This window comes from Sesamum indicum, linkage group LG3 (genome assembly GCF_000512975.1).
Source record: "Sesamum indicum cultivar Zhongzhi No. 13 linkage group LG3, S_indicum_v1.0, whole genome shotgun sequence".
Taxonomy (NCBI): Eukaryota; Viridiplantae; Streptophyta; class Magnoliopsida; order Lamiales; family Pedaliaceae; genus Sesamum; species Sesamum indicum.
This window is the reverse complement of record NC_026147.1, coordinates 1,827,879-1,854,015: the sequence shown is the minus strand read 5'-3', so window position 1 is coordinate 1,854,015 and position 26,137 is coordinate 1,827,879. Positions and strand designations below refer to the sequence as shown.

The 26,137-nt window shown below is 34.8% G+C and overlaps 2 protein-coding genes across 2 annotated transcripts; both read right to left on the bottom strand.

The window, feature by feature from the left end:
• Positions 899 to 9,830, bottom strand: LOC105156993. The gene is made up of 8 exons (XM_011073277.2): positions 7,277 to 9,830; positions 6,732 to 6,867; positions 6,524 to 6,606; positions 5,403 to 5,638; positions 4,149 to 4,235; positions 2,897 to 2,996; positions 2,565 to 2,757; positions 899 to 2,437 (listed from the first exon to the last, which is right to left on the bottom strand). Exons 1-8 carry the CDS (start codon positions 9,461 to 9,463, stop codon positions 1,326 to 1,328), a joined length of 4,134 nt encoding a protein of 1,377 aa, XP_011071579.1. The 5' UTR covers positions 9,464 to 9,830; the 3' UTR covers positions 899 to 1,325.
• LOC105156992 (probable serine/threonine-protein kinase WNK9) lies at positions 21,432 to 25,895 on the bottom strand. Its single transcript, XM_020692653.1, is given in 7 exon segments — positions 21,432 to 23,044; positions 23,128 to 23,569; positions 23,652 to 23,809; positions 24,332 to 24,552; positions 24,648 to 24,875; positions 24,990 to 25,027; positions 25,399 to 25,895. Coding segments are annotated over 7 exon segments (2,067 nt in total). The 5' UTR covers positions 25,474 to 25,895; the 3' UTR covers positions 21,432 to 22,139.

The window sequence follows — 26,137 nt, the reverse complement described above, 5'->3', positions numbered from 1 at the left end:
CTGATTATGTATATTTTTTAAGCCACATTTGGTTAAAAATATAGATTTAGGAATTGCCTATTTTATATTTTATCTTGATATTGTTGATATTGCATACTTTAATTTTATGAGAAATTAAAAATATATATTATATACTCGTGTTAGTGTTTTATCGTCTGAAAATTTTATATCCATGTCATTGTGTCCATATCGTATCGTGTTCGTATCTGTGCATTATAGGATAGCATATATCATATATTATTTTATATTATATTTTCGACCTGTATGCTAAAGTATATAAATAATAAGTATTTATTAACATAATTTAAATATAGAAAATATTCAATAATATATATTATAAATTTATAATTAATCTAAGAATTTTCAAATAATATTTCTTATATAATAAGACATTTTTTAGTATTATTTTTTAAAATATGATCCGAAGTCTTATAAATTTCATAAACATCTCATAAATATACGAAACGTATATGATGGCTCTGAACAGCTTTATCTAAATACCTTCTTGATACAAAACAGTTCAACTCTGTAAAATAGAAAAAACAGCTTTATCTAAATACCTTCTTGATACAAAACAGTTCAACTCTGTAAAATAGAAAACACTAGGGTAAATTACACTAAGCTTCTATGAAGTTCGCCTGATTATAAATATGTTTTATTGTTTAAAAAATTACAAATTCTAACAGACACTCTACACAATAAACTATTACAAAAGAGTAATTATTAAGGTATTTTTAAATTTCAAGAGGGCTCATTTATAATTTTCCAAACAACCAGAGATATTTGTAATTAAAACAAACTTCATAAAAATTGTTGTAGTTTACCAAAAAAGAAAAAAAAAAAAACTGCATCGCGTCAAATATCATAACATTACTAATTATAAACTCAAAGGAAAGAATTTGTCAATTTCGAAATAATAATTATAATCAGTAAACCCCCAGGAACAGCTACTTATAGTCTATAATAACAGATGAAAGAGAAAGAAGATAAAGCAGGATTATAAACATATTCCAAAATCACCTGCTTCAAATACAGCAGACTCACATCTATCATCGTCCCATACGCTGTAACAAAAACGAGGTCCCCTAAAATATGATCTACATATGTACATTGTATCAAGTCCAATGCTACTCATATATACCATAAAGGGCAGCAGAATCCGCAAGAAATTGTTTCCTGAGCCATAAGGCTGCCGTTGAAGCTCCTCTTCTTTCAAACTTTCATCTTATTTGAGATCAAATTTTGGCAGCGCTTGTGGGAATGGAAGATTATGTTGGAATAGGAATGTCAAATTTGAACCGAATGAGCCCAGTCACTGAGTTTCACTAAGCTGCTGCATTTCCGTTTCTATCAGCAGTCACTTGATTCTGATGGTTCTCAGTGGTTGCCGTATTCTCAGCCAAAGCATCACAAGAGGAAATAGGAGAAGCAACTTTTTGGACAAACCCACGAGATGGTTCGAGTTCTCCATCAGGTTTATCAGTTTCAGTGTTACGAGTGTTGCATGTCATGCTACTTTCTTGGAAATCACAAGAAGCAGATATCAGGGCGAGAGTTTGTTTCTCGTTGGTTGTTTGAGAAGAATCATTAGCAGAAACTTCGGATGAAGGACCAGGAGTCAGCTGGGCAGCACTAACTTTGAGGGTATGGCACAAGGCTCTGCCATCACATCTGCTATTATCATCGGCACCATCCACCCTAGCATCATGGGTGGCAGCAGAATCAGGGGAAGGCTCCATGGATAAATGAAGTTTACTGTTCATGACAAGTGCACTTGGGCCCAGGTTAAGATGTTCACTGGAAACTGTTGTCTGACAAGATGTGACGTCGGGTTCTCCATTGAATTTATCCATAGAACTCTCAGATGTTTCACAAACAAAACCAGGCTGAGATTCAACAGAACCGTTGTTCGCTGTGTTGCCAGGGTTACTATCTTCAGAAACATTCACAGAGCAATCTGCATTGACCTGAATATTTGCAGATTCCTGGCAAGGAGCTCCAGTTTTGCATGTTTTGCCTATGGTAGCCTCTGCAGAGTCAGCCTTATCCTTTGCAGGAGGATCTAGCAATTGACGTTCCACGTCGGTGGTACCGTTATTGCTTTCAGCAGGTGTAGGAAAGCACTTCAAGTTAGCAGAGGATTCTTTTCGCTCATTTTCCACCTCAGGCTTGACCACAGCTCTCTGGCTGGCAAGAAGAGCATCAGCTTCACCAGTTGTATCTGAAGGACTAGCTGTTGTATTATCATTTGAAGGAGTGGCAAGAGCTGGAGAACCAGAACACAGAACACCAACTTCATCGTTAGTCTTGAACTCGTCGCAGCATCCAGAGTCGTTATTTGCCTGTCTGTTCTGCTCTGAAGATGAATCAGAGTGCGAGTTTTTTATTGAAATTGGCGATTGAGGCTGATTCTTAGTTGAATCAGAAATCTTGTCGCCTGAAATTGATAAAGGTATAGTCAGAGGCAAAGATAGCATAGTTTAGATGAAATAGAAAAGAAAAACAGATTATTTGACAGGGTATAATAGTTCAATTAACAAATATCACGTGGCAATGTGGTTTACCATCAGAATTTTCCGGCTTCACTAACTGCTTCTGTAGCATATCTGTCCCCGGAAACACCAACATGTTCATGGACTTTATTTCTTTCTTATGTACATCCTCAAGTTCATCAAACCCAAAAACTGTAGTCCACGTGTTCATGTGCTCTGATATGGCAGGAATAATCAATTGTTCAACCTTGAGAGAACAAAGTTCCTGGAATCACAATAGTAGATATTAAATCACTAGCCCAGGAGTAAGAATTCAGGACTCAGCAGACAAGACTTCACAGCTTAAGAAAAAGTTATGCATACTTATCAAGTTTAGAATATAATGGCAAATCCAATATTCTTACAGTTTCGATTGCCGACAAAAGACGCCGGCACATTCCTTGCCGCCTATACATCTCACGAGTCCCAATAAATGGCATCTCAGCAAGACGGGTTCCATGAAGCCTGAAAAGGAAACAAAATATAGGGTCAATTACATTTTGCCATCCGAACTATGACCATTTTTACACTTTGACATCTAAACTTTTTTTTTGTGTTAACTTTATCTCAACTTTACAAAATTTTATAGTTTGCCATTTGTAACTATTTTTCAACCAAATTCTTTGTCGAAAAAACATCACATGCAATGCGCATATGATATTTAAAGGTTATGTAACGTGATATTTTTAACGTATACAAAACATGTGATGTTTTTTGGTAGAAAAAATTAACAAAAAGGCGGTCATATATGCCAAAGGGCAAATTTCATAAAGTTGAGATGGAGTTGATACAAAAAAAAGTTTCAATGGCAAAGTATAAAACGGGCAGAGTTCGGATAGAAAAATGTTATTTATCCCAAAATATAACAAAACAATACTAGTCGGACTATCCAAAGAAAAAGAGGTAACATGTAAGCTAAAAATGGATTCCATATACTGATAAGATGCAATTAAGAATGAATAGTCCGAACAAATGAAAAGGCCCTAAACTTGATGGTGTTAAACAAAAGTCTGCATCTTTTGAGCGAAGAGATAACTAAAGGATTGTGTTTCTCTGTTACTGTTCTTTTATCAAAGAAATTAATTTCACAGCCACTACTTGGAGCTAAAGTTGCACGGAAATTGGTACATTGTACACAAGGTGTGTCGGATTTGACAGTATGAAAACAATAGAATGAAAGCTGCCATATGTGAACATATTTCTCAATCTAACTCAACACCCAATTTGGGGTAAGAGGGTAGGATCAAATTCCTAGAAAAATAGAAGTTTTGGGTCATTGAACCCCCACCCAACCACATTTTTTGGCTCTTGGTTAAGAATCCTCACTCTCAAAGAGAAAAACACACTATGCTTCAAATCAATTGCTGATAATGGAAGTAACGCCCTTTCAAAAAAAAAAAAAAAAAAGAAAAAAGAGGAAGTAACGCCTTTTATTGGTGGGTTGGATCAAACTCATTATCAAAAGATTAGGAGTAAAATCAAACAATAAACATCAACAGACTTGCTTTGCAGAGAACCAGATCATCCGTCTACAGAGCTATTAAGATTACCAGACATAGGATGTGCTTCGATTATTACTACAAGACGCAGACCAACCTATGTGAAGTCATTCTATACCTGATAGCCGCTGCAGATATTATTTCATCAGACCTCTCCAGAATTGCTGTATAAAATCCACGAAAATTCAGCCGGTTGAAATTTGATCTGCATGATGAAAGAAAAATAATCATCAGTAAATCTGTTTCTATGGACGGTGAAATTGAATATTTTGTCTGTGTGCACCGTTGCTAGAGAGAGAGAGAGAGGAAACGAGAGTGGAAAATGATATTCAGGATAGGGGGCAGATGTATGCACCACCCACACTCTGAAAAATCACCTAGTATGGCTCTGACACTGCCTGGAACAGACATGACACTGACTCAGCTGTTGGTGTGTACTAGACATTTTAGACATGCGGAGTGGTTTCTTTTGAAGATAAATACCAATAATCAGGCTAATAAATTTTGTTCAAAGAATAGGAAATTAACTTGAAAAACTAGTATTATTCAACCTAAGTTCGTTTCTCTGTCTCCCCCTTTGAACTCTAGCTTTTGAAGGTTATACCTTTTCACTTCCAACAATATCATTGTTACAAATCAAATTATCATATACCAGACACCATAACCAAGATGAAAGTCTTTCTCAATGTACTTTTACCTTTACTGAGCACATAGTGTATATTTTATGTTTTTGTATGTGTCACACCCAAAGCATGTCCCAGCTATACCGACTCCTAAAAGCTTTTAGGACATTCGTGTTTGTGTCCCTGCTTCATAAGGGGTGTGCATCATAGGGGGTAAAAGAAGCAAGATTTATTTACTGCATGGTAAAAAGAACTAGAAGTCATCTGAAGGAAAAGAGAGGGGTGCGGCGACACTACTCTCGGTATTTATAAGGCAAGTGAAATATGATCAAATGGGACTTTAAATATAGAGTACTACCATAACAAACCAATTACAAACAGAAACATCATAAGACCTGCTATTAGGCTTGCAAATGGTAACTCTAAGCAAAGCAGTTCTTTTGATAACCTCAGTTTAAGTTATAGTTAATTCGATGAGAAGTAAGCAAAAGTAAACTAAAATTCAGAAGAAGATTACGAGGAGATCAACCCTGTTTTGGGCACTGAATCTAACAAGACCATCCACAACTAGCAAATACAAAGAAATTTATGGACTCCCCAAGGATCATGATACATACAAGATTTGTATACACACTACAAGAACGCAATCTGCTAAGCCAAGTAATATAAACTAAGATCAGGGTGTAATAGTGGAGGAGGGTGAAGAAAGTCGCATAATGGATGCATTAGCATGGTCAAGAACAGCTTACCCACAGTTATAGGCAACATTATGTATAATATTTATCCCACTTCTCCTATCAATGATAGGCAAAAAACATTCATCCATAACGGACAATGCAACAGCGAGCTTAGAGTTACACTCCACCCTTTGAGAAAAACTACGTTGTGACTCATCAGACACATCTGTTCTCTGAATAAGAGACCACGAAAGTCCTGTTTCCAGTTCGTGTTTGACTCCGAGAATCTTCTGAAAATGATCATGCAGCTGTAGAACCAAAAACAAGTACAAGAAAAATTATGCTAAACTGAGCCATTGATTCAATAGGGTATATCAACATAGAAATTGCAAAATCAACACTATATCCCACAATATACAGTGAAGTGCACCAGGATGCAGGCACAAGTAGAGTTTACTTACAATTGAAGATCTTGAGCATTGGTCAATGAATATCATCTTGTATTTTGCAATTAAAAGAATAAATAAATAAATAGAGAAGTTGACGCAAAAGACCCTTTCAAATTTATTAGTACTAACAACCTGTAGTCAATTGTTTAGGCTAGGCAGAGAGATCAGAGGCTATATATAGATCAGGATGACACTTTCTCACAAAGGTTTTAAGAGGTAAAAACAGCCCCTAGCTAGCAGCCATTTAAGTGGAAACAAAAATAAGAAAGCAACAAAAGCTTGGGTGCATAAAACTCTGATCAATTAGAGAAAGAGATATATTCAACTGAAAATTTTAGGCACCAAAGCTCGATGGGAGATGAATCACTAATTCAAAAACCACATATAGAAGAATCATTCAGATATAATGGAAAAGAAACAACGAGAATTCTCTTCTCCCAAATCCTCAATAACAACATAGGAGACCAAATCCAATAATCTAGGCTATATGAAGTAAGGGAAAGAAAACTGTGGATAACTGCAAACACCATTATCCCATCCTAAGAATGGTTAACAGAAATTTATCTTTGCATACACCAGTATCTTTTCACTTGCATGATACCAACAGACAAAACACTGTATCTTCCACATTTAACTGTTTCTTATTTGCTTATTTAGGCAAGGTTTTGAGAATGATGCAGTAACATCAACATAATAAACTTTGTCATGATTCTAGCTATTCATCCCGAGAAGGAAACATAATACCTCTCGGCACTTCAGCCCGCAGAAAGATGCACCACCTGAACTCATAGGCAGAGCATGAACTCCATCACTGCATGATGCGTGGTCTATAAAAAATTTCCAGCATAATTAATTAAAAACAAAATATTTATGTGTTTAGTGAGAGAGTATGTCAGAGAGAGAAAAGGAGACATGAAGCTGCACATAGAACTCCAACAACAAAAACAATTACATTTTTTCTCACAGAAGCTGCATCTGTTAAGTTCATCACCATCAGCATTATCATTTTCTTCAGCAGCATTTGCCTGGGCATATCCACAAAATTTGCATGTACAATTTGGACAGTGCCAATCGCCTGAAGGAAGAACCTGCAATGAGAGAAAGGAGATAAGAACCTCTACTACCAAGAAAACAAATGTAACATACAATTAATGGGAAAAACCCGATTAACTGAGCATGGGTCCCATGCCATAATACCTAGGAATGATAAAGTATAAAAAGAACTTCTCCCTAAGAAAAGTAACAGTATCAATTGAAAAATTTACTGGGTTTAAATGCTCACACGCCCCCGAAAAAGATACTACTACGAGTACAACATGCTTGCAAAGTAAAAATGAAATAATTATATTAGTAACTACACATGTCAGAACCACGAGGATTGACAAATATAATTTTGTAGATTAAGAAGGGAAAATAATCCATGTGAAATCCATGCAAATAATGAAATAAACACAAACAAATACACAGTAGTTGTGCCCAGGTCCATCTAATCAGTACCTGTATATCTAAACAGATTTGATGGAAAGTCGAGGGACAACTATCACAACAGATTAAATCACCTCCATCACCACAAATACCACAAGTATCATCATCTGGATCATCGCCATCAACATCAACAGTATGGAAATCTTGGCGCATCAATTCCTCTTGATTATTCCAGGCATCAATTTGGCACTGCAGAAGGGATGGACCTGACTCCAAAAATATATTTTGGAATGGCTGACGCAACTTACTGCCAGCATGCAGCTCAAACTTTGAAACAGTAAGGATTTTACTGCAGCAACCACAATGGATCCCATCTCTAGTGATCCACCCTTCTAACATTACCCGAGTTCTCCTGCGGTTCATATACTGCACTTTTTCGCTTAACTGTGCTGCCCCAGAGTCAATCAGCCAGGCCAGCACCGTTCTTTTTCCACTATATGGAACATATCCATCAGAGTCTGAATTTTCCCCTTTCTCAGAACCACGGACCAAAAGGGTGCATCTCCCAATTACTTTACTTGTTCTTCCCTGTACGACACTAGACTTGGAGACAGTAGAAGGTTTTGAAACTCTTACTTTCACAGGCTTCCTTTTGGGAGACTTATCACTTAAATCATCATCACTATCATGATCCACTTTAGACATTTTTCCTCTCCTCGATTTATGATTCTGCTTCATATAAGAACTGAGCCGCTCATCATTTTGATCACTATCTGAGGTATCTACAACCTCTCTTACAGTAAGCCCCTTTGCAGTCTTAGCAATGCCATCTTCTTTTCTCTTCCTTCTCATTTCTTCTTCAATTTTCTTTTTAGTCTGTCTCGTAAGTTTATTTATCAGATCTTCAGACAGAGGAGCAAATGAGGGAGAGCCAACATCTGCTTTAGTTTTAGCATTGTCTTCCTCTAACTGTTTTTTAAATGCATCATAAGCCTTAATAATTGACCAGTAGGCTGTTCCACTAGGGTTAATGTAAACAGCATCTAAGTAGTCTCTGTTTCGTCTTGGTCTATAATCTATAGTCCACCCTGCATCAACTAACATTCCTCTTATCTGCTCACGCAACATTTGCTTTTCAGTAGTCCCACCACGCTTAGCTTTTGCTTCTTTTCCTTCCTTGCCTTTAACAGGAGTAATATTTTCAGGAGGCAGAGATTTTTCTTCCTCCATTGTTATCCCTTTCCTTGAGCCACAAGCATGTGGACCTGGCGTTGCCAACTTGAACACTCTATCAGTTCCATCAATTTGTGAATCTCTGCCCTTGCTGCCTTTATTCAAAATCGGTTTTACCTTTTCCAGTTTACTCTCCCTTTTCTCCTTCTCAACATTTTTTTCCTTGTTGGCTAACAAACTTCGTGTTTCAGGTGACTTTGAAACCGGATAAATTGGTGACTGTGCCAACATTTCCTTCTTGACACCATCATCGGTCCTGGAAGCCTTTCTTTCTTTAGAGTCCCTCTGATCATAATTCTTAGGCTGAGATGGAAAATCCATTTTCTTCTTCTTGTTTACCATAACCTTCAGCACTCCATTCTTCCCTTGCAACCTGATTGGCTCATTAGCCGTCTCCTGATACTTCAACCTTAACAATGAAATCGGCATGTGTGCTTCATCCTCATCCAACTCAAATCCCTTATTCCTCACACCACGGTGCTCTAACCCCTTACTCCTCCCACAATTGGAACCATCAAAATATGAAGTTCCCTTCCGTTTATGCACCATCGAGTCCCTATTTGACGAACCAACACCAAATTCCTTCATATTGCCACTGCCACTACGCCCCTTAGGCCTATCCTCCAAATACTCATTCCTCAACTTTTTCCCATCAAATTCATCATATTCGTCAAACTCAAACAAATCCAACCTACTCCTCTTCCTCTCACCACTAATCTCAGCCCCAACATTGTCCCTATCACACTCCCTGTTCTCAAGCTCATCTCCCTTGTACCCCATTGAGCCATTTTTCAATCTCTTCTCATGCACTTTTCTTCTCATAAACTCCAAGGACTCATCCTCATCGCTCGAACTCGAACTACTTGCAACTACTCTCGCCCTCTTCTTTTCCTTACTATTATCACTAAAACCCCCCAACCCTTCTCCTGAATTCTTAATCCCACCTTTGTTCTTGATAATCAAACACCCGGACGAACTCTTCTTCTTCAACACCCCTCCTGATCTTACACTCCCTTCCATTTTCATGCATCGACTACATAAGAAACCCCACTTGAATTCCAATCCAATTCTCACCAAACTCAACCCAAATTCAACACCAAATCACCGAAAGAACAAATACCTCGAAAAGCGGTTCCCAATTCTGCAGCCCAGCATCAACAGATCTGACGCAAAACTCAAAACCCACCAAGAATTCTCAATAACAGTCGATAATTAACGAAAATTAAGCAATTCGTATTACCTCGCCGGAAACCCACGAAGTACTTGCTCAATCGGGGATCAATTGCAGTTTTCCGGCAAAGAAGGAAAGAAAAACACAGAGCCGCTTAGAGAATTGCAATCGGTTTTCCTTCCGCATATATACACACACACAAGAGTCCTGTTTTATTCTTCTTTCTTTATTATTATTCACCAAACCAAAAAAATAATATGAAAAAGTGAAGAAAATAAAAGAAAAATTTGCAATCTGATGCTCTCTTTAATACTTCGATTACAGAATGGTTTAAGCAGATTAATGATAATTAAGCTGGAAATTAAGTAACGGACTGTTTAGCTAAAATAATCTTGTAAATTCATAATCAGAGTGTATAAAATGTTATAATTTATTCTAAGAAATATTTGAATTTAATAAAAATTATGAAACTTGTTAAATGTTAGTAAGAATAATTTTGTAAGTAATATAATTAAAATTTAAAATAATTGTTAAACTTTTAATAATAAGTTAGAAACTCCTCAAGACTTATAAGCTTCTACTAACATTAACAAGTTTACATTTACTCCCTATGAGGTTACTCAAAATACACAAAAACTCTTTAGTTTTTGTTAAACTAGCCATTGTGACACGTCTTTTCTGCGTTCATATAATAAATAATCTTTTACACTTTAAAATATATTATATAAGAATAAAACATACAAATTAATACATTAAAGAAAAAAAGAAAAAAAAATAAATTATCATTTAATACAAAATTTAAAAATTTGAATAAATCAATTATCTTATCAGTTTAAAGATATTTTTTGCTTTACAAAAAATTAGTGCAGCGATATATCAACCATCGTTTATGAGTATAGATGACCTTTTTTTTATATAGTATAAATTATAGATACACTCCTGAGTCACATTAGTGTAATATTTCTCAGAAGATATTTGTGTAAATTTTTATTTCTGAACACTATAAAGTGTATTTATAATTTCTCAAAGAATATAAAATATTTATGCATTTAAATCTAATTTCAGAATGTATAAATTGTAAATACCGGGATACTTTTATAATAGAAATATTTAAATTTAATAGCCCAATTTAATTTTAAAATACAGAATGGCTTTTTGTCAAGTGAAAATTTGGAGTAAATTCGTTCGGGTGTGATTCATTAAATATGATAAATAAATTCTAAACATACTCAAATCTTTTTATGGGGTTTGATATATATGCAATTAGAACTCAATTTAATTAGTGGAAAATTTATATATAAAAATATAATTATACTTAGACTCCCTCTAAAATATATAATTACACTTTTCCCTAAAAAAGTTTTAGAATTAGACTTATATACCCTCTAAAAATTTTCTATTTATAATTAGCACCCCTCTCCCCCCTCCCCCCTCCCCCCTCTCTTCATTAGAGTTTGGGCAGAAAATATTAATGTCAACAAAAGAGTTGCATAAACTTCCAATTTATCCCTTATTCAACACTCTCCTAGTAATTTGTTTATACTTATAAGGGGGTAAATGTAATATATATAAAATTAAAGGATATAAATGTAGAAAAATTTTATCCAAATTTTAGCCGTGAAAGAAAAGTATCCATGAATAAAAAACTAGGCAATATTTTTTTTGTACCTTTTTTATTTCTTATATATGAGGATGAGATGATCAACATTATTGCGCATCTATTTCTTGAATTACCAGATGAACTATTTGAACAAGACATTTTCAAAAAATAGATGCAATAAATATTAACCTCACCTCATATATAAGAAGTAAAAAGTTAAAAACAAAACAAGAGTAGTTTTTCTATGACTACTTTTTATATAATTGTTGTAATTTTTTGAAGTAATATTTATTATAATTACACAATTTTGACTATATATATATATTATAAATTAACATCTTTACAAATATAAAAATATTACAGAAGAATATTGAATGAAGGTAAAACTAAATATATATATATATATATAATATGTATATATATGTGGCTAATGTAAGCATTTTCCGTCCAAATTCTAAAGAAAGGGAATCAGGTGTAAATAGAAAATTTTTTATGGAGTGTGAGTGCAATTTTGAAATTTCTTTAAGAAAAATTATAATTTTGCGTGTTTAGGGGAGGTTTAAGTGTAATTAATTCAAAAAAATATATTTAAAAAATTTAAGTTAATTGAGCTAAATTAATGTCCAACTCATTTAAAAATTATTCATATTCGATCCGGATAATAATCAATTATGCATACCAGATTTTTGACCAACCACTAGGTTGAAGGATCTTGAAAGAAAATCCTAAAAATCAATGGGGACTAACCCTACAAAAAAAAGATTAGCACTCTGATGCTTAAGTCAGTAATGGTTTGTGAAAAAATAAAAATAAAACTTGAAAAAAAGGGAAAATAATGGTAAGAAATGATGATAAAGTGTATATATTCATATGGAGTACAATATATAGGCTTAAAATAGCCTAATAACTGAGAGAAAAGGGAGAAAATAAATAAGAGTTTGAGAATGAGGAATGATGTTACCAAATAACTACACAGAGCCTCTATTTTTAGGCGTGTACAGAGCATGATATAGAGGTTGCTGTGTAGAGTACTCCTATGCCATTTGAAAACCCTTTGAGATGGCTATCATTAAAAAAGATCGTTTGTAATTTGAACTTAATTTGACTGAAATAGATTAGGTGGACTGGGTCTTCCCCTGTTTGCCTAAAAATCGAGGAATTGGTCACTCATGGTTTCCCAGCTCATTTGCCATCAATTTATACAAAACCACTCGGGGATATTTTATGATGATGTGCCCTAATATGTTGGCAAACTATATGACATGTCCATCCGGCTGTATGATGACGGGTCCGGTTGAATTAGGTTTATTTCTTAGACCTATCAGTTCAGTAAACTAAGAGGTAAGCCTATGGGTCTCTCTCCCTTGCTGATGGGCCAATTGGACTGACCTGTTTCTGTTTGTGGGCTGGGTCCAAAATATTTGGGAGGCATCATCACTCCGCACACCCTTCCCCCCACTCTGCGGTTTTGTAGAGTTGGACTGGTGGAGTAGGAGCTTTAGTTCCCAACGGAGCTAATCCAGCTAGGTGAGCTGACCGTTTCGACTTACTATCTTCCCTACTAAAAATACTTTCTGAATTAAAATTTCATCTCTTAAAGAAATCATAATTAGTAATAATTAAGAGAGATAAGGGATGAGAGGAGTCCTGCCGCCTTGGAAAATCACACGCCCCACAATTGGCGGCAGTCAGTTGGGCATCGAGTCCCTGGTCGACAGGATTGTTAGAGCAAAGAGATATATTTAGAGCATTGTCATTTCCAGTACTTTCACTCTAATCTCTCACCAATTTAAGTTTTTGATTTTTTGTTTCTTCCCCGTATTCCGTTTTTAGGGCAATATTTTTTTACTTGCCCACCATTTTCTTGTAGGTATCCTACTCTAGATCGTGCTTTTCTCCACTAATTCTTGTTATTTTTCCATCTTCTAGGGTAAGTTTATTCCTATATGACCTTGTCCTTTTAAGGACTGAAATGTCTCTTCTTTTGCTTTATCGGGGGGAAGGTTGGATCCAAGTTCAAGCTGTACACCACTACGCTAGGGTTGATGCCCACAAACTGGCTTATCATGCAAACACATAGCATTTTCCAGCAGAAAGGATTGTCCTGCTAGTATAGGACTTAGCTGGGAGCCGATCTTGGTAATCTTATCTGATTCTCCAGGTATCAGTTGAATGTTTAGCAATTCCTCAACTGGTTGTACACGAGCGGGAATCACACCTCCATGATCTTCATGCTATGTAGGTCTCCAGCTATTTTTCCTGTTAGGAGGATCTACATCCATATTCCCTCCACCTCCTTTTGTTGCCTCAACATAGCAATTTCAAGCTGTGTATTTGATTGCCTATGACTTCTCCTCCTTTAGTTCCAACGGGGAATTTTAGCTCTATGTGATAGGTGGGACAGTTATATGGAAAGTGTTTAGAGTAGGTAGCCCTTAGATCACGTTGATGCATGTCTACGACCAAAAAGTGAATCATCTTGGTCCTTCGGGTAAGCTTTGTCCCCAAGGAAAGAGAAAGCGAGACCTGTTCTAGGGGTTGCATTACCTTACCCGCAAAGCCATATAGTGAGTAGTCCACCTGCTCCAATAGGACATCGCCAACTCCAACTAGCATACCTTGTAAAAAAAGACATCTGCAGAGCTGTCTGAGTCCACAAAAATGCATTGGACAGATAATTGCTACAATAGCATAAATAACAAGTGCATCATTATGAGGTAAATGTTCCCTATGTGTCAGTAGGACCAAAGTAGATCATCCCTACTGGGCCATGAGATCGATTTCCATAATGGCTCTAGCAGCCCGTGCATGGGCGCATCTAGTTCGTCCTGAAACCCCATCAGTGGGTCTTCCTACAACCATATAGGGTACACCTTTAACGGGAATGTTTTCTGGGTTGTTCTCCTCAGCCGGGACTTCTTTCTTTCGGCTCTCCCTGTTAGAAGGGTCATCTGCCTGCTGCCCTCTCCTGCGAGAGCTGCAATAATGAGAGTGTTCTTCCTTTTGTTGACACCTAATAGTCCTTTAGATAACCGTGGTTGTATGAGTCTTTCTATCTCTTACTCAACCAACGACACCGATTGATGTCATGCCTGTACTCCCTGTGATACTTGTAAAAATATTTAGATTTTTGGGGTTGGGGCCCTCCTGCGAGCCTTTACGCCACTACAAGGTAGGAAGTCGGTCAGTCGTTGTGAGCATCTTAGCGGGGCTAGTATAGTGTTCATTCATTGAATTAAAGGGGTTGGGACGCCTTCGTAGCTCTCCTATGCTTCTGCACGCAGAGGGTAGCTCATTTTCCTTTCCCTTATCACGATTGTTCTTTTTCACCAACCAGACGTCCTTTATGTTCATATATTTTCTGCTCAAGCTAGTACATCCAAAATATCGGTGGCCGATTTCTTAGCCACAGATTCGAAGAGAGTGCCTAAATGAAGTCCTTAGATAAATGCACTCACGAGCACCTCCTAGTAAGCTGTTGGGACCTCCAGAATGGCTGTGTTTGAAGCGTTGGACGGAAGCTCTTAAAGTTTCCTTCTCCTCAATCCTAAAAGATTAATAGCAGATTTCGGTACTTTTTGCTGCTAATGAATTAGTGTTGGGAGATGGAGTTGAATTCTGCAAAAGATCTCCAGCTTGAAACTGGCCGAAATATTGTTGGGCATAATTTGTTAGCGTAGTAAGAAAAACACAACATTTGATGCCATCAGTATACCTGTGTAGCAAAGCTGCATTTTTTAACTTACGAATACGTTCAATTGGATCCGAGGTACCTTCGTAAGCAGGTAAGTGCGAGGGTGTTAAAAAATTAGTGATGTGCTCACTAAAAGGAATGCCACACTCAACAGGAATGGTCTCTTTTGTCACTTGCTGGTGAAGCTTCTGCATCCCTTTCTTTAGTGATTGCCATACTTCAGGGGGCTATAAGGTAGCTACTTCCTTGCCCTCAAAATCAGCAAGTGAGGATCGGTCCTGCTGGAACTTAACAGGAATCTGCTCGTCTACGCCTTAGCTTCCTAGTGTTTTTGCCTCTTTCCAACTCGAAAGAAAGTCCTGTTCTGCTAGCTTGAGAACCATAAATGGTTGAGTTGATAGTCTCTATAATGAATTGAAGAAACTTCTCACAGAAGAGCGGGTTCATAGCAGCAGGTCCAACTATTTGGTTGAGAGCTGGAGCTAGAGCATTGACGACTGCTAAGGTCAGATCAGGAGCTTTGGTAGCACCTGAAGATGGATCTGCAGGAGGAATAGTAGGACCAATTATGCGTACCAAATTTTTTACCACACTACAAGATCGAAGGATTTTCAAGGAAAATTCTAAAATTCAATAGGAACTAACCCTGCAAAATAAAGATTACCACTCCTGTGCTTAAGTCAGTAACGATTTGTGAAAAAAATAAAAAAGAAACTCGAAGAAAAGTGAGAAAAATGGTAAGAAAAGATGATAAAGTGTATATATTCATATGGAGTGCAAAATATATGCTTAAAGCAGCCTAAAAATCGAGAGAAAATGGAGAGCATAAGTGAGAGTTCAAAAATAGGAATGATGTTACTAAATGACTGTACAAGACCTCTATTTATAGACATGTACAGAGTGGGATACGAGGATTGTTGTTGAGAGTCCTATGCCATTTGAAAACACTTTGAGTTGGCTATTATTCAGGAAAAAACTATTTGTGATTTGGACTTAATTTGATTGAGATACGTTAGGTGGACTAAGTCTTGTCATGTCTGTCTAAAAATTCGAGAATTGGTTACTTGTGAATTCTCAACTCATTTGCCATCGATTTATTCGGAACTAGGGAATATTTTATGATGATGTGTCTTAATGTGTTGACAAGCTATATGACGTGTCCATCCAGCTGTGTGATGACGAGTCCGGCTGAATTAGGCTTATTTTATTGGTTTGCCAGTTCAGTAAAGTAGGAGGTAAGCATGTGGGTCTCTCTTCCCCTACTGATGGGCCAATTGGATTAACATGTTTCTGTTTGTGGGTTGGATCTAATATTTTTAGGCGACATCATCAATCAAGTTTGAAAAATTTTGATTAAAAATATTTCATAAGGTGTTTGAGATCTTATACTATGTTGAAAAGTACTCTGTAAATATTCTAAAGAATGAACGTATAAGATTAAAAGAAAAAACTGATGTTTATAAAGATAGGTGAAAAACTGATTTTTATAAAACTGATTCTTAAACTGATTTAAAAATAAGATATAGAATATATAAATTCTAAAAATATATTATAAAATGTATGAGTCTATAAATATTTTAAATAAATTTTAAGAAAAACCATTTGCATCAAATATTTATTTTCTTAATTTGATCAGTTCGGGAATTCTAATTCAATCAAATAGTTAAAATGAAGATATAATATGTTAAAAACTATTAAATTATTCATTCAAAAAAATATTAAATACAATTTGTTCATGTTTATATTTTTAATTTTCAGTAGAAAATACGTGTTTTTAATTTTGTATAAATTTTTGTGTGGGAATGAGACTATATTCAGATTAATTAATGATATTGTGTTTTATATTGGATTGTGGTATTAAATCAATATATTTTTAATAAAAATATATAAATAAATACATTTTCACTATAATTATTCTTTCAAGAATTTAAAACTCAAATCTGAAAATGAAAATATAAACAAACGTGTGGGCTAGTAAAAGATACTATTATTAGAGTTGTTTTGGGCTGGGCTCAATGAATACTAAAACCCAAATCTCTTAGTCCATTAAGATAATTGATCTCGGCCTACTTAAGTCCAGTTCATAAATGGGCCTAAGAGGCTGTTCGGCTAAGTTTTTTTAAAACATCTTATAAGATATTTTAAAAATAAGTTCCTGAAATTTTTGGATAAAAAAAGATATTAATGCTTATAAGATGTTAGAGTGTTTGGCATAATAAGATTTTTAATTGATAAAATGACTAAAATAAATTTAATACCATTAGAATCAAATAAGTTGTTATTTCTTTACATATTTTATTTTAAATATTTTTTAAATGCTTTTATAAATAATACACATTAGTTTAATTTTCAAATAAAAATTTTATAGATAATTTTTTACAATAACAAAAAAAATGATGAATTATTACCTAAACTTTTGAATAAAAATAAAATATATGGATGCAATAATGCTAGTCGAATATTAATATAAATATTAATTAATTTTTTTTGTTAATGCAATGATTATTTCTAGTCGTATGATTTATAATGTCTTGAATTTATATTTTTTAGTAAATATAATATCAACACCAATCTTATTTTTATTTAACTACAATATTTTTATTATTATAGTAATAAAGTATTTTGTCTTTTTCAAATATTAAATAAATTAAACAGCAAAACAAAACCCACAAAGTGTGTGTCTGTGTGTGTGTGAGAGAGAGAGAGAGTGAGTGAGGAGAGTGTGTAAGTGTGTATGAATGGGATATTTTAGTCTTTTGGCATATTAATTTTATATAAATTATAAGATTTTATAAAAAAAGTTCGAAAAAATAACTTTTTCTTAAAAAGCTTATAAGATCCAAAATATTTTATTTTAAAATCTTATAAGCTCTTTTAAAAAAAAATAGTTAAACACTTTTTTTAATTTTATAAGTTAGCCAAACACCCTCTAACTCTCATTAGTCTTTTTTCTTAGTGGGCCTTTTTTTTTTTTGGTTGGAATAACTTGGTTTCTTGGAATAATTAAAGCAAGATACAATTCATGCGCATGGCAACTTGAATTTATGATCTCTTAGTCGCGAGACCTCAATAGAATATTTCTGAAATCTGTAGATATGAAAAACTCAATCACATCAGCGTCAGCAGAAGCAAAATTGTTATAGCTAATGAAGATTGAGATATGTATGTTAGGTCAGTAGATGCTACACTCAATGCGCAATACATCATGTAGGTGGACGATTGATATTGTTCACATAAATTTTAAATTTACCAAAATAAATTACGAAACTAGAAAATATGGACAGAAAAATTTTTATAAATTAAAATAAAGATGAGTTAGAATCTTTGCAGCGAGGACTGCCCTCTGGTTCTTCGTCAAATGTAGATACAAGGGCTCCCACTTGATCCTGAATCAGATGCATAATCTCCTCTGACTTTGTGGAGCAAATTACATGTCAGATTGAGATATGATATCAAGACTTGAAGATTTAATACCAATGAAAAAGTGGAACCTTCGCAGTTGCGGTGCTTCGTTGTGGCATCAGGCTTTCAAACTTATTTTATTGCGGATTTGTTGTGTGCGTCTATTGTGTGTGGTGAAGGCCCCTTTTTATAGGTATGCAAAAAATTTAGGTAGTTTGAGCTCACTTGTATTAAACTTAAACACCAACAGACTTTGATGTTGACCAGTCTCTTAACATGTCGTGCTTAAACATTATTGAAAATCCTTTTAGCCAATCCAAATTAAAAGAAAGAATCTTTGATTGATCCCTTTGGGCCTAAATTTAATACGGACTTGCGGATTCATTGTCTATATAAAATTCAAATTAATTATGGACTTTATTTTAGAATTAAATATTAACCAATATATTTTGAGTTTTTAATTGATAATTTTATTTCAAATTTTAATGTCAATAAATACATACCTCATTTCTTAAACTTAATAAATTTGTGTCATTTATGGCAACATTTTAATGCATAAAAAATCATGTGTAGCATGTAGGCAGTGGACTAATAATTAAAAGTGTATTTTAGAGGATTCGAGAAAAATGAATCGAATTAAAATAGGTAAATTACAACAATCTTTTTTTTAATATTTGACATAATTATAAATATTTTCTTATTGTCTGAAAAATAATTTTAATAGTCATCTAAGAAAGCTCAATCGGTTAGATTTTTATTTTATTTTTCTGATAAATTTACCAAAATGCCATTGTAAGTTAAGAACTATAATCTTATTTATTTTTTTAAAATTTTTTAATTTTTTTATAGAATTTTTTATAAATTTTTAAAAAAATTTCATCCACCCCATTCGATATTTTTATAATTTTTTATTTTTAATTTTAAAAAATATATAATAAGCACAAAGTTGACAATTCTATACCTCCAATCAAGAATTATATAATTTCATTAAATATCAAAGAATTATTTATAATTTTTAAAAAAAAATAAGAGAATATCTATAATTATATTAAATTTTACGAGATAACCATTAATATTGGTGTTTGTACCTTTGTACGGTACAACTTTTTCTGGTGTGGGCTTCAAGTAGAGCAGGCTATTCAGCGGAAGGACCCATTCATTGAATGATTGAAGGGCCCACACATGTTAATTTAAGGGAGTATTTGGCTAATTTTATTTAAAATATTTTAAAATTTTATATATTTTATAAGATTATTTCAGTTGGAATTTTAAAATTCAAATTTTAAAATAGGTTCGATAAAATAAGATCGTAGAGTTTGTGAACCATTTAAAGCACAATTAAGAAGAGAGAGCAAAATAAAAACTAATAATATAATTAAAAAAATAAAGAAATTAACAGACTACGAAAGGATGAGACACCAAAAAGATACTCACGCCTAATAATAAAATATGAAAATTAATTGAGGTGGATGAGTTGGACTAGGATTTGTGCAATTTCCCTTATTTTTTTCTCATTTATTCTCCCATATGACAAAGCCTTCATCATTTGGTTAAAAACTTAAAAGGTTGAAAATTAAATTAAATTTATGTAATAATCAACTTGAAGAAATCGATCAATAAAAGTCCGTTTAAATATTTATTAAACATAATAAATCCAAATCGAACAATAATTTTCTGTGCCATCAGATTTTAAATTCAACTTAAACGCGATTCAATCTGTGAAAAGATTATTAGAATATTACTGCAATCGAACTCATATGGTGTTCGATTTAACTAAAACTCATTCAAATTCAATTTAATTATTAACTACACTAACTTTATATAAGGGTAAACTATAATGAACTTTCTTGAAATTTGACATAATCATTATAAACACCACTTTATTATTTGAAATTTTTTTAATACCCCATGATTTCAACGATCGTCTGATAAGTAACCTAAACCCGTTAGGTCTACATTCATTTCTTGTGGTGAATTGACTAAATTATCCTTGCGGACTATAAATTATAATTTTATTTATTTTTTAATTCTTTTTCTTTTGCATGGACTAAGTGAATAATTTCTTTTTTACAAAATTTCAAAATTTTGCATCCACCTCGTCTATTTTTTTTACAATGTTTTATTTTTATTAGACTAAAAAATACAACAACGACAAAGTTGACTATTTCCGCCCTCAATAGCCCATAGAGACTAGCAACTAAGAGCTAATGAGCTACCGAGCCTTATGCCTTCTTTTTAATAAAACTGGAGTTATGAAACCGGCCCAACAAGTCTATTCCTATTGATACCAACCATAGCCGTCTCAACTAGTATCAACAACAGTGTTTACGGTGCAACGAATAGGCAATTGGGACTGACCCTACTTTTCCTCAGACACTGATCGCTACTATTTTCTATGATCATTCAAGTGAAAAAAAAATGAAAAGTAAAAGGAAAGAGAATTTTTTTCAAATTATTTGGTATGATTGAAATATGTGCTATATGCAACACCTAACATTAAGATGATCACCTTGAAATGTTAACTGCCAATGAAGGTAGAACATGGATATCTAACCTAAAAGTAGACAAAGCCAAGTTGGGTACTAGGAATGTTAGGCTAGTGGGATAGGATCATTTATTTGTTTTTGCAATTGATAAAGCAGCACCACAAGTTGTGATGGAGGTGGGCTACTGTTAGGTACTTGAGCATCACAAAAAGAGAAGAGAATTCAAGCAAATAAAACAAGCAATCTTTTCTATACTCAATTTTAGATTTAAATTGATGATAAAAGTTTATTTAAACTCAATATATTAAGTATTAATAGCTGTCTAACAAATACTCCCTACAATGGGATGTATAAAGGGATATTTGTTATATACCCATTAATTTCAAGAGGGTATTTGTAATTTTTCAAATAATTAGGGAATACTTATAAGTATAGCAAATCTTAAGAAATTTCGGTGTAATTTACCTATACATATATATGTATATATATATCTCAAAATTGAATTTTGTTTTGATGGTTTAAGAAGAACGATAGCGACCAGCGTAGCAATTGTTAAAGAGCGGAGGTTATTCCAATAATATATCCATGCTTAGCGACAACGAATCAAGAAGTTGTAGATTTACAATATTTTTACAAGTATTCGAGCATAAATAGTTGATGGGTGGTCTTTTATTGTAACTCATCGTCAATGGTCACAATAGAAATCAATTTTGAACAACCACATACATAGGAGAGCTCTATAAACCACGTAATCTTGTATCATACCTTTTTATTTTTTTTTCTTTATATTTTCTGCGTATATTTACAATCTGACTAAACCAAACTACCTCTAACATAGCCAAGGAGCTCCCGTTGACTATGTAGTTTAGTTTCGACCATTAATTACTATCTAGAAAGTGAGTCCGTCACCACAACTCCAAATTATAAACTTCAAGATCGAACTACAAGAACTTTATCCGTAATCAGCTATTCATATCAAGCTCTGCTAGCTCCACACATCAAATCAAGAGCAGTCACACTTGTTCAAGTTCGACAACCGTTGAAACAAGCTTGAACAATGACACATCGCAGTCGACGTAAATCGTCTACAGCCCCACATATATTCATAATGAATGGTCAGAAGATGTTGCTAGTTTCAGTATGGACCAGTTAGTAATGTAAATTCACTCATCTCAACCATAGTGGAAGTCACTTTCACTTGAAGTTGAGAACCTACAAGCTGCAAAAATTGGAGAATCAAATTACAGGCAACTCTTGAAACCTTGTAGGAACAACCACAAGACAATCAAGATTTTTTCCTTAATTTGAGAATACACTAACTCATTTAAGTATAAATAGTGAACAAGTTCTTACAAATCTGTTGCATCCACGGGTAAAGAAGTAGCCCGATGAAGCGAATGTGGGAGCAATGGACCAGAATAGAAGTTCTTGGCCGTGCCCATCTGCAGTGGACCACAAGAATTGTATGCGGACTCATAATTGCAAACCTTTTGGTTAATAACTTTCTTGTCGGAATTCATGGGGGGAAACTTGGTAAAATCATTGCCGGATGCAAAAGATTTAGGCCCGGAATCATCCTTCTCTACTTCTGCAATGCTCGAGACTGATGAGAAGTTGTCGTTTTTGCATTCTTTGTTGTCAGAATTGAAATTTGAAGATTTTGATACTATGCCAAGTTGTTGATCCCTTAGTTGCCTCAACTGCATTTGATACTTGGCCTTGAGCCATCGTAGCTCCTGCCTTATCTCGTTTTCATAATCCTCTGCTAGAGTTGAGGGCTCTCCATTCGGAGAACCTTGAAGAACATTATATGCATTGTCCTCCTCGCTTCTTACAACATTGTCTTCCTTATCAATTATTAATCCTTCAAGGTTTTCATTGGCTTGGAGACTTGCTTCGCGGCCCTCAAATTGGTAGGTCTCTTCGAAGCGGCCATGTATAGCCCCACACCCGTGTTTGGAACATTGACGAACTTGCAAGTTCTTACCCGACTGGTGGGACGACAAATAACCTTCAAGAGAACCATCGGAAGCACAATTCTGACAGCAACTGCCGTTTTCGTGACTCGGGCTTTCCTCTAAGACAACCCCCATTCTCCAGTCTGGCACCAACGAGGCGATCTCAGTGTCTATCATTTCAGCAATCTTAGTCACATCTTGGTCCATTATGTCCAACTCAGCAACCATTTCCGTTGCGACACTCAGAGCCGTGTCAGTCTCGATATCAAACGGGAAATATATGTTTCTGACTCGACCTATGAAAATTGAAAAACAATTTAGAACCATATCCTTCATTATATTTTAACATTCAAACAAGAAAAATGTAAAGTTTTTCTACCTTCCTTGTCAGCGATTCTGAGTTTCAAGAAGATGTTGCCGTCTTCTCTCATTCTCCCTTTGATCGTCACATCGAAGTGTTCGGATTGCTCCTTGTCCTGACTCATGAACAAATCAATTTCATTTGCTTCATATTCGACCGAGCGGCAATCCAAGTCTTTTTCTTGTTCATAACCAAGAAAATTGGAATAGCCGTTGACTAGAGAACTGGTAGTGCTATGATGAGCACTTAGGAGACGCTGGGTCAAAATTGGACCGATTTCATCATAGTCTCTATGATAACTGAACGGCCTCAAATCATAAACATAATCATCGATTTGGAGGAAGGGGTCGTTGAGAAGCTCCCAAGCGGAAAGCCGGTCGGACACCGTTGCCAGACATTTCTCAACAAATAGCCGAACCTCAGGATCCTTAACCTTGTAAAGAGCATCTGGTTTCTATCCCTAGAACAAGACAAGAACACTTACATTAAGAAGGAATGAGGTTTCAAATTGGTAAGAGCAAATTTAAAGTTCGAGTCCTTACGGAGATGACTTTCTTATAAATTTGGGCAGGATGTGTGCATTCGCTGTATGGATACTCGAAAGTCACCATTTCCAAAATGCACATTCCGAATGAATAAATGTCCACTAATTCGTTGTATTCCTCTTCATACACCTCCGGAGCCATGAACTCCGGCGTTCCTGATTAATGCCCCCAAATTAAGTACCAATACAAACGAAATGGGGAGAAACATCATTTGGTTTCATTTTTTGGCTGTCCCTCATGTATGTCTGCTTATATTTTTGCAAAATGCATAGTTCATGTGTTTTAACTTATCGTTATTCATCTAATAATAGTACAAAGTACAAAACAAACATACTAAAAACTCCCAAAAACACTGAAGAGCTTATCTTGGTCTTTCGGTTCTATCTCCCCAAAACAAAGAAAAACGCCTTAAAATGAACCAAACAAAGTTCACATCTTACCAAACGAATTCAATTCCTGTTCTTGGGAATGTGGGACGACTCTATTTACCTAATTCAATTCGCGGCGAGGCCGATTTGGTTATTACGAACCAAATGCATCAATGACCAAATGACAACATTTCCATCTGCTTCAAAAATATAAAAGAACGATGCAAGACATCACCCTTCAACCATTACAAGCAAGGATGTTGATCAATCAACAAAGCAATGGCACCATTCGGGACTTATAAAATTTACCTACACATCGAGCGGCGTGGGATTTCCTAAGGATTGCAGCGAGGCCAAGGTCGCCAATCTTGACTTCGCCTTGGTTTCCATTGATAAAAATGTTGTCGCATTTGAGGTCGCGATGAATGATGGGAGGGTCATGGCTGTGGAGATAAAGAAGACCTTGCAAGATTTGTCTGCACCAATGTTTGATTGCTCTAATGTTGACCTTCTTATGTTTCAGCCTATACCTTAATGAAACGACGCGGGAAACACCATAAAATGACTACCAGGCGAATTGCAAGAATCTAGGACTAAATCAAGAACACCAAATGAGAGCACTTACTGTCTGAGAGTACCAGAAGTGAACATCTCTGTCACAAAATTGATGTTTCTGTTGGCAGTGTCTACCCAAGAAGTACAGAACTTCATAATGTTTCTGTGGTTTAAGGTTTTGAGCAAGTGAATTTCACAGTACAGCCTCTCAAGATCCTCAGGACTTTGTAAGAAATCATAGAGTTTCACCTGATTCCAGGCTACTTCAATACCTTCATACTCATCAAAAGCTCTGTAACTGCAACAAACACCCAAACAAACCTGGAAAATCAGTTTCTTACCATGAAAAATTAAGATACAGAAAAACATCATCAAATTTGCACAAGGCTAATGTAGGATACTAAGTACATACACTGTCTTAGAAGCCCCTTTTCCAAGAATCTCATTGTACTGCAATCAGACAAAAGGAAAACAAGAAATTAAGCAAAAAGAAACAACAAAACTCAAATCCATGGAAACTAATTTCTACTCTTCCCAAAAAATGGATTTGGGTAATAATAATTTTTAGAAAAAGAAGCATTAATTGGAAGCAAGAATGAATCAAAATGAAAACTAAAGTGAAACAACTTTTCCAAGAATCACATTTTACTGCAATCAGCAAAAAGTAAACAACAAAAATAAAACTCAACTCCATGAAATATATACGACTCTTGAGTGATAATAATTTTCTTCCAAAAAGAAAAAAAAACATTAATTGGAAGCAAAAATTATTATTATTATTTTTTTTGGGGGGGGGGGTTGTTAAAGCTGAAGAAACATACCCTTCCATATCTTCCAGTAGGATCAACTTCAACAAATTCAGAATCATCTGAATCAAGATCAACAGTACCACTCATTCCTTATATATCTTCCTTCTTCGCTCTCAACTTATGGGAGACAGAGAATGAAACCCCAATTCAAGAATCAATACAACAAATCCTCTCCGCTAAAATGGTAATAAAGCTCCAAGGAAAAAAAATAAATAAATCAAAGTTTCAAAAAATCCAGACCAAAAAAAAAAAGTCTCTCCCCTTTCTTGCTCTCTTCTTCACTTTCTATCTCCTCACGAGCTGCTAAACAAAAACCACACACACACACACAACACACACCGATTGACCCACAGTTTCACCTTTTTTTCTGGGCAAGAAGTATTGTGTGTGTGTGTGTGTGCGTATAAATGAAAATTATCAAAGGCAGGCAGACAGACAGGGCTGAAACAGCTTGGTAGAAGGGGACCAACACAGCAATAGCATTAGCATTAATGAATTATCTTTTGTAGTAATATATATATATATATATATGTGTGTGTGTGTGTGTGTGTGTGTGTGGCGTTCACGTTTTGCAGTGGCACCAAGTGGGCTGTCACAGATTATTACTACACAAAATTTGTGGATTTTCACGGAAAGTTGGGGGAAATGATTTTTGCAGCCCCCTCACACTGTCACTATGTGTGCTCTACGTTGTCAAGAATCACTCTGCCTTGATGCTTATTCTTATTATTTTTTTATAATAAAATATTAT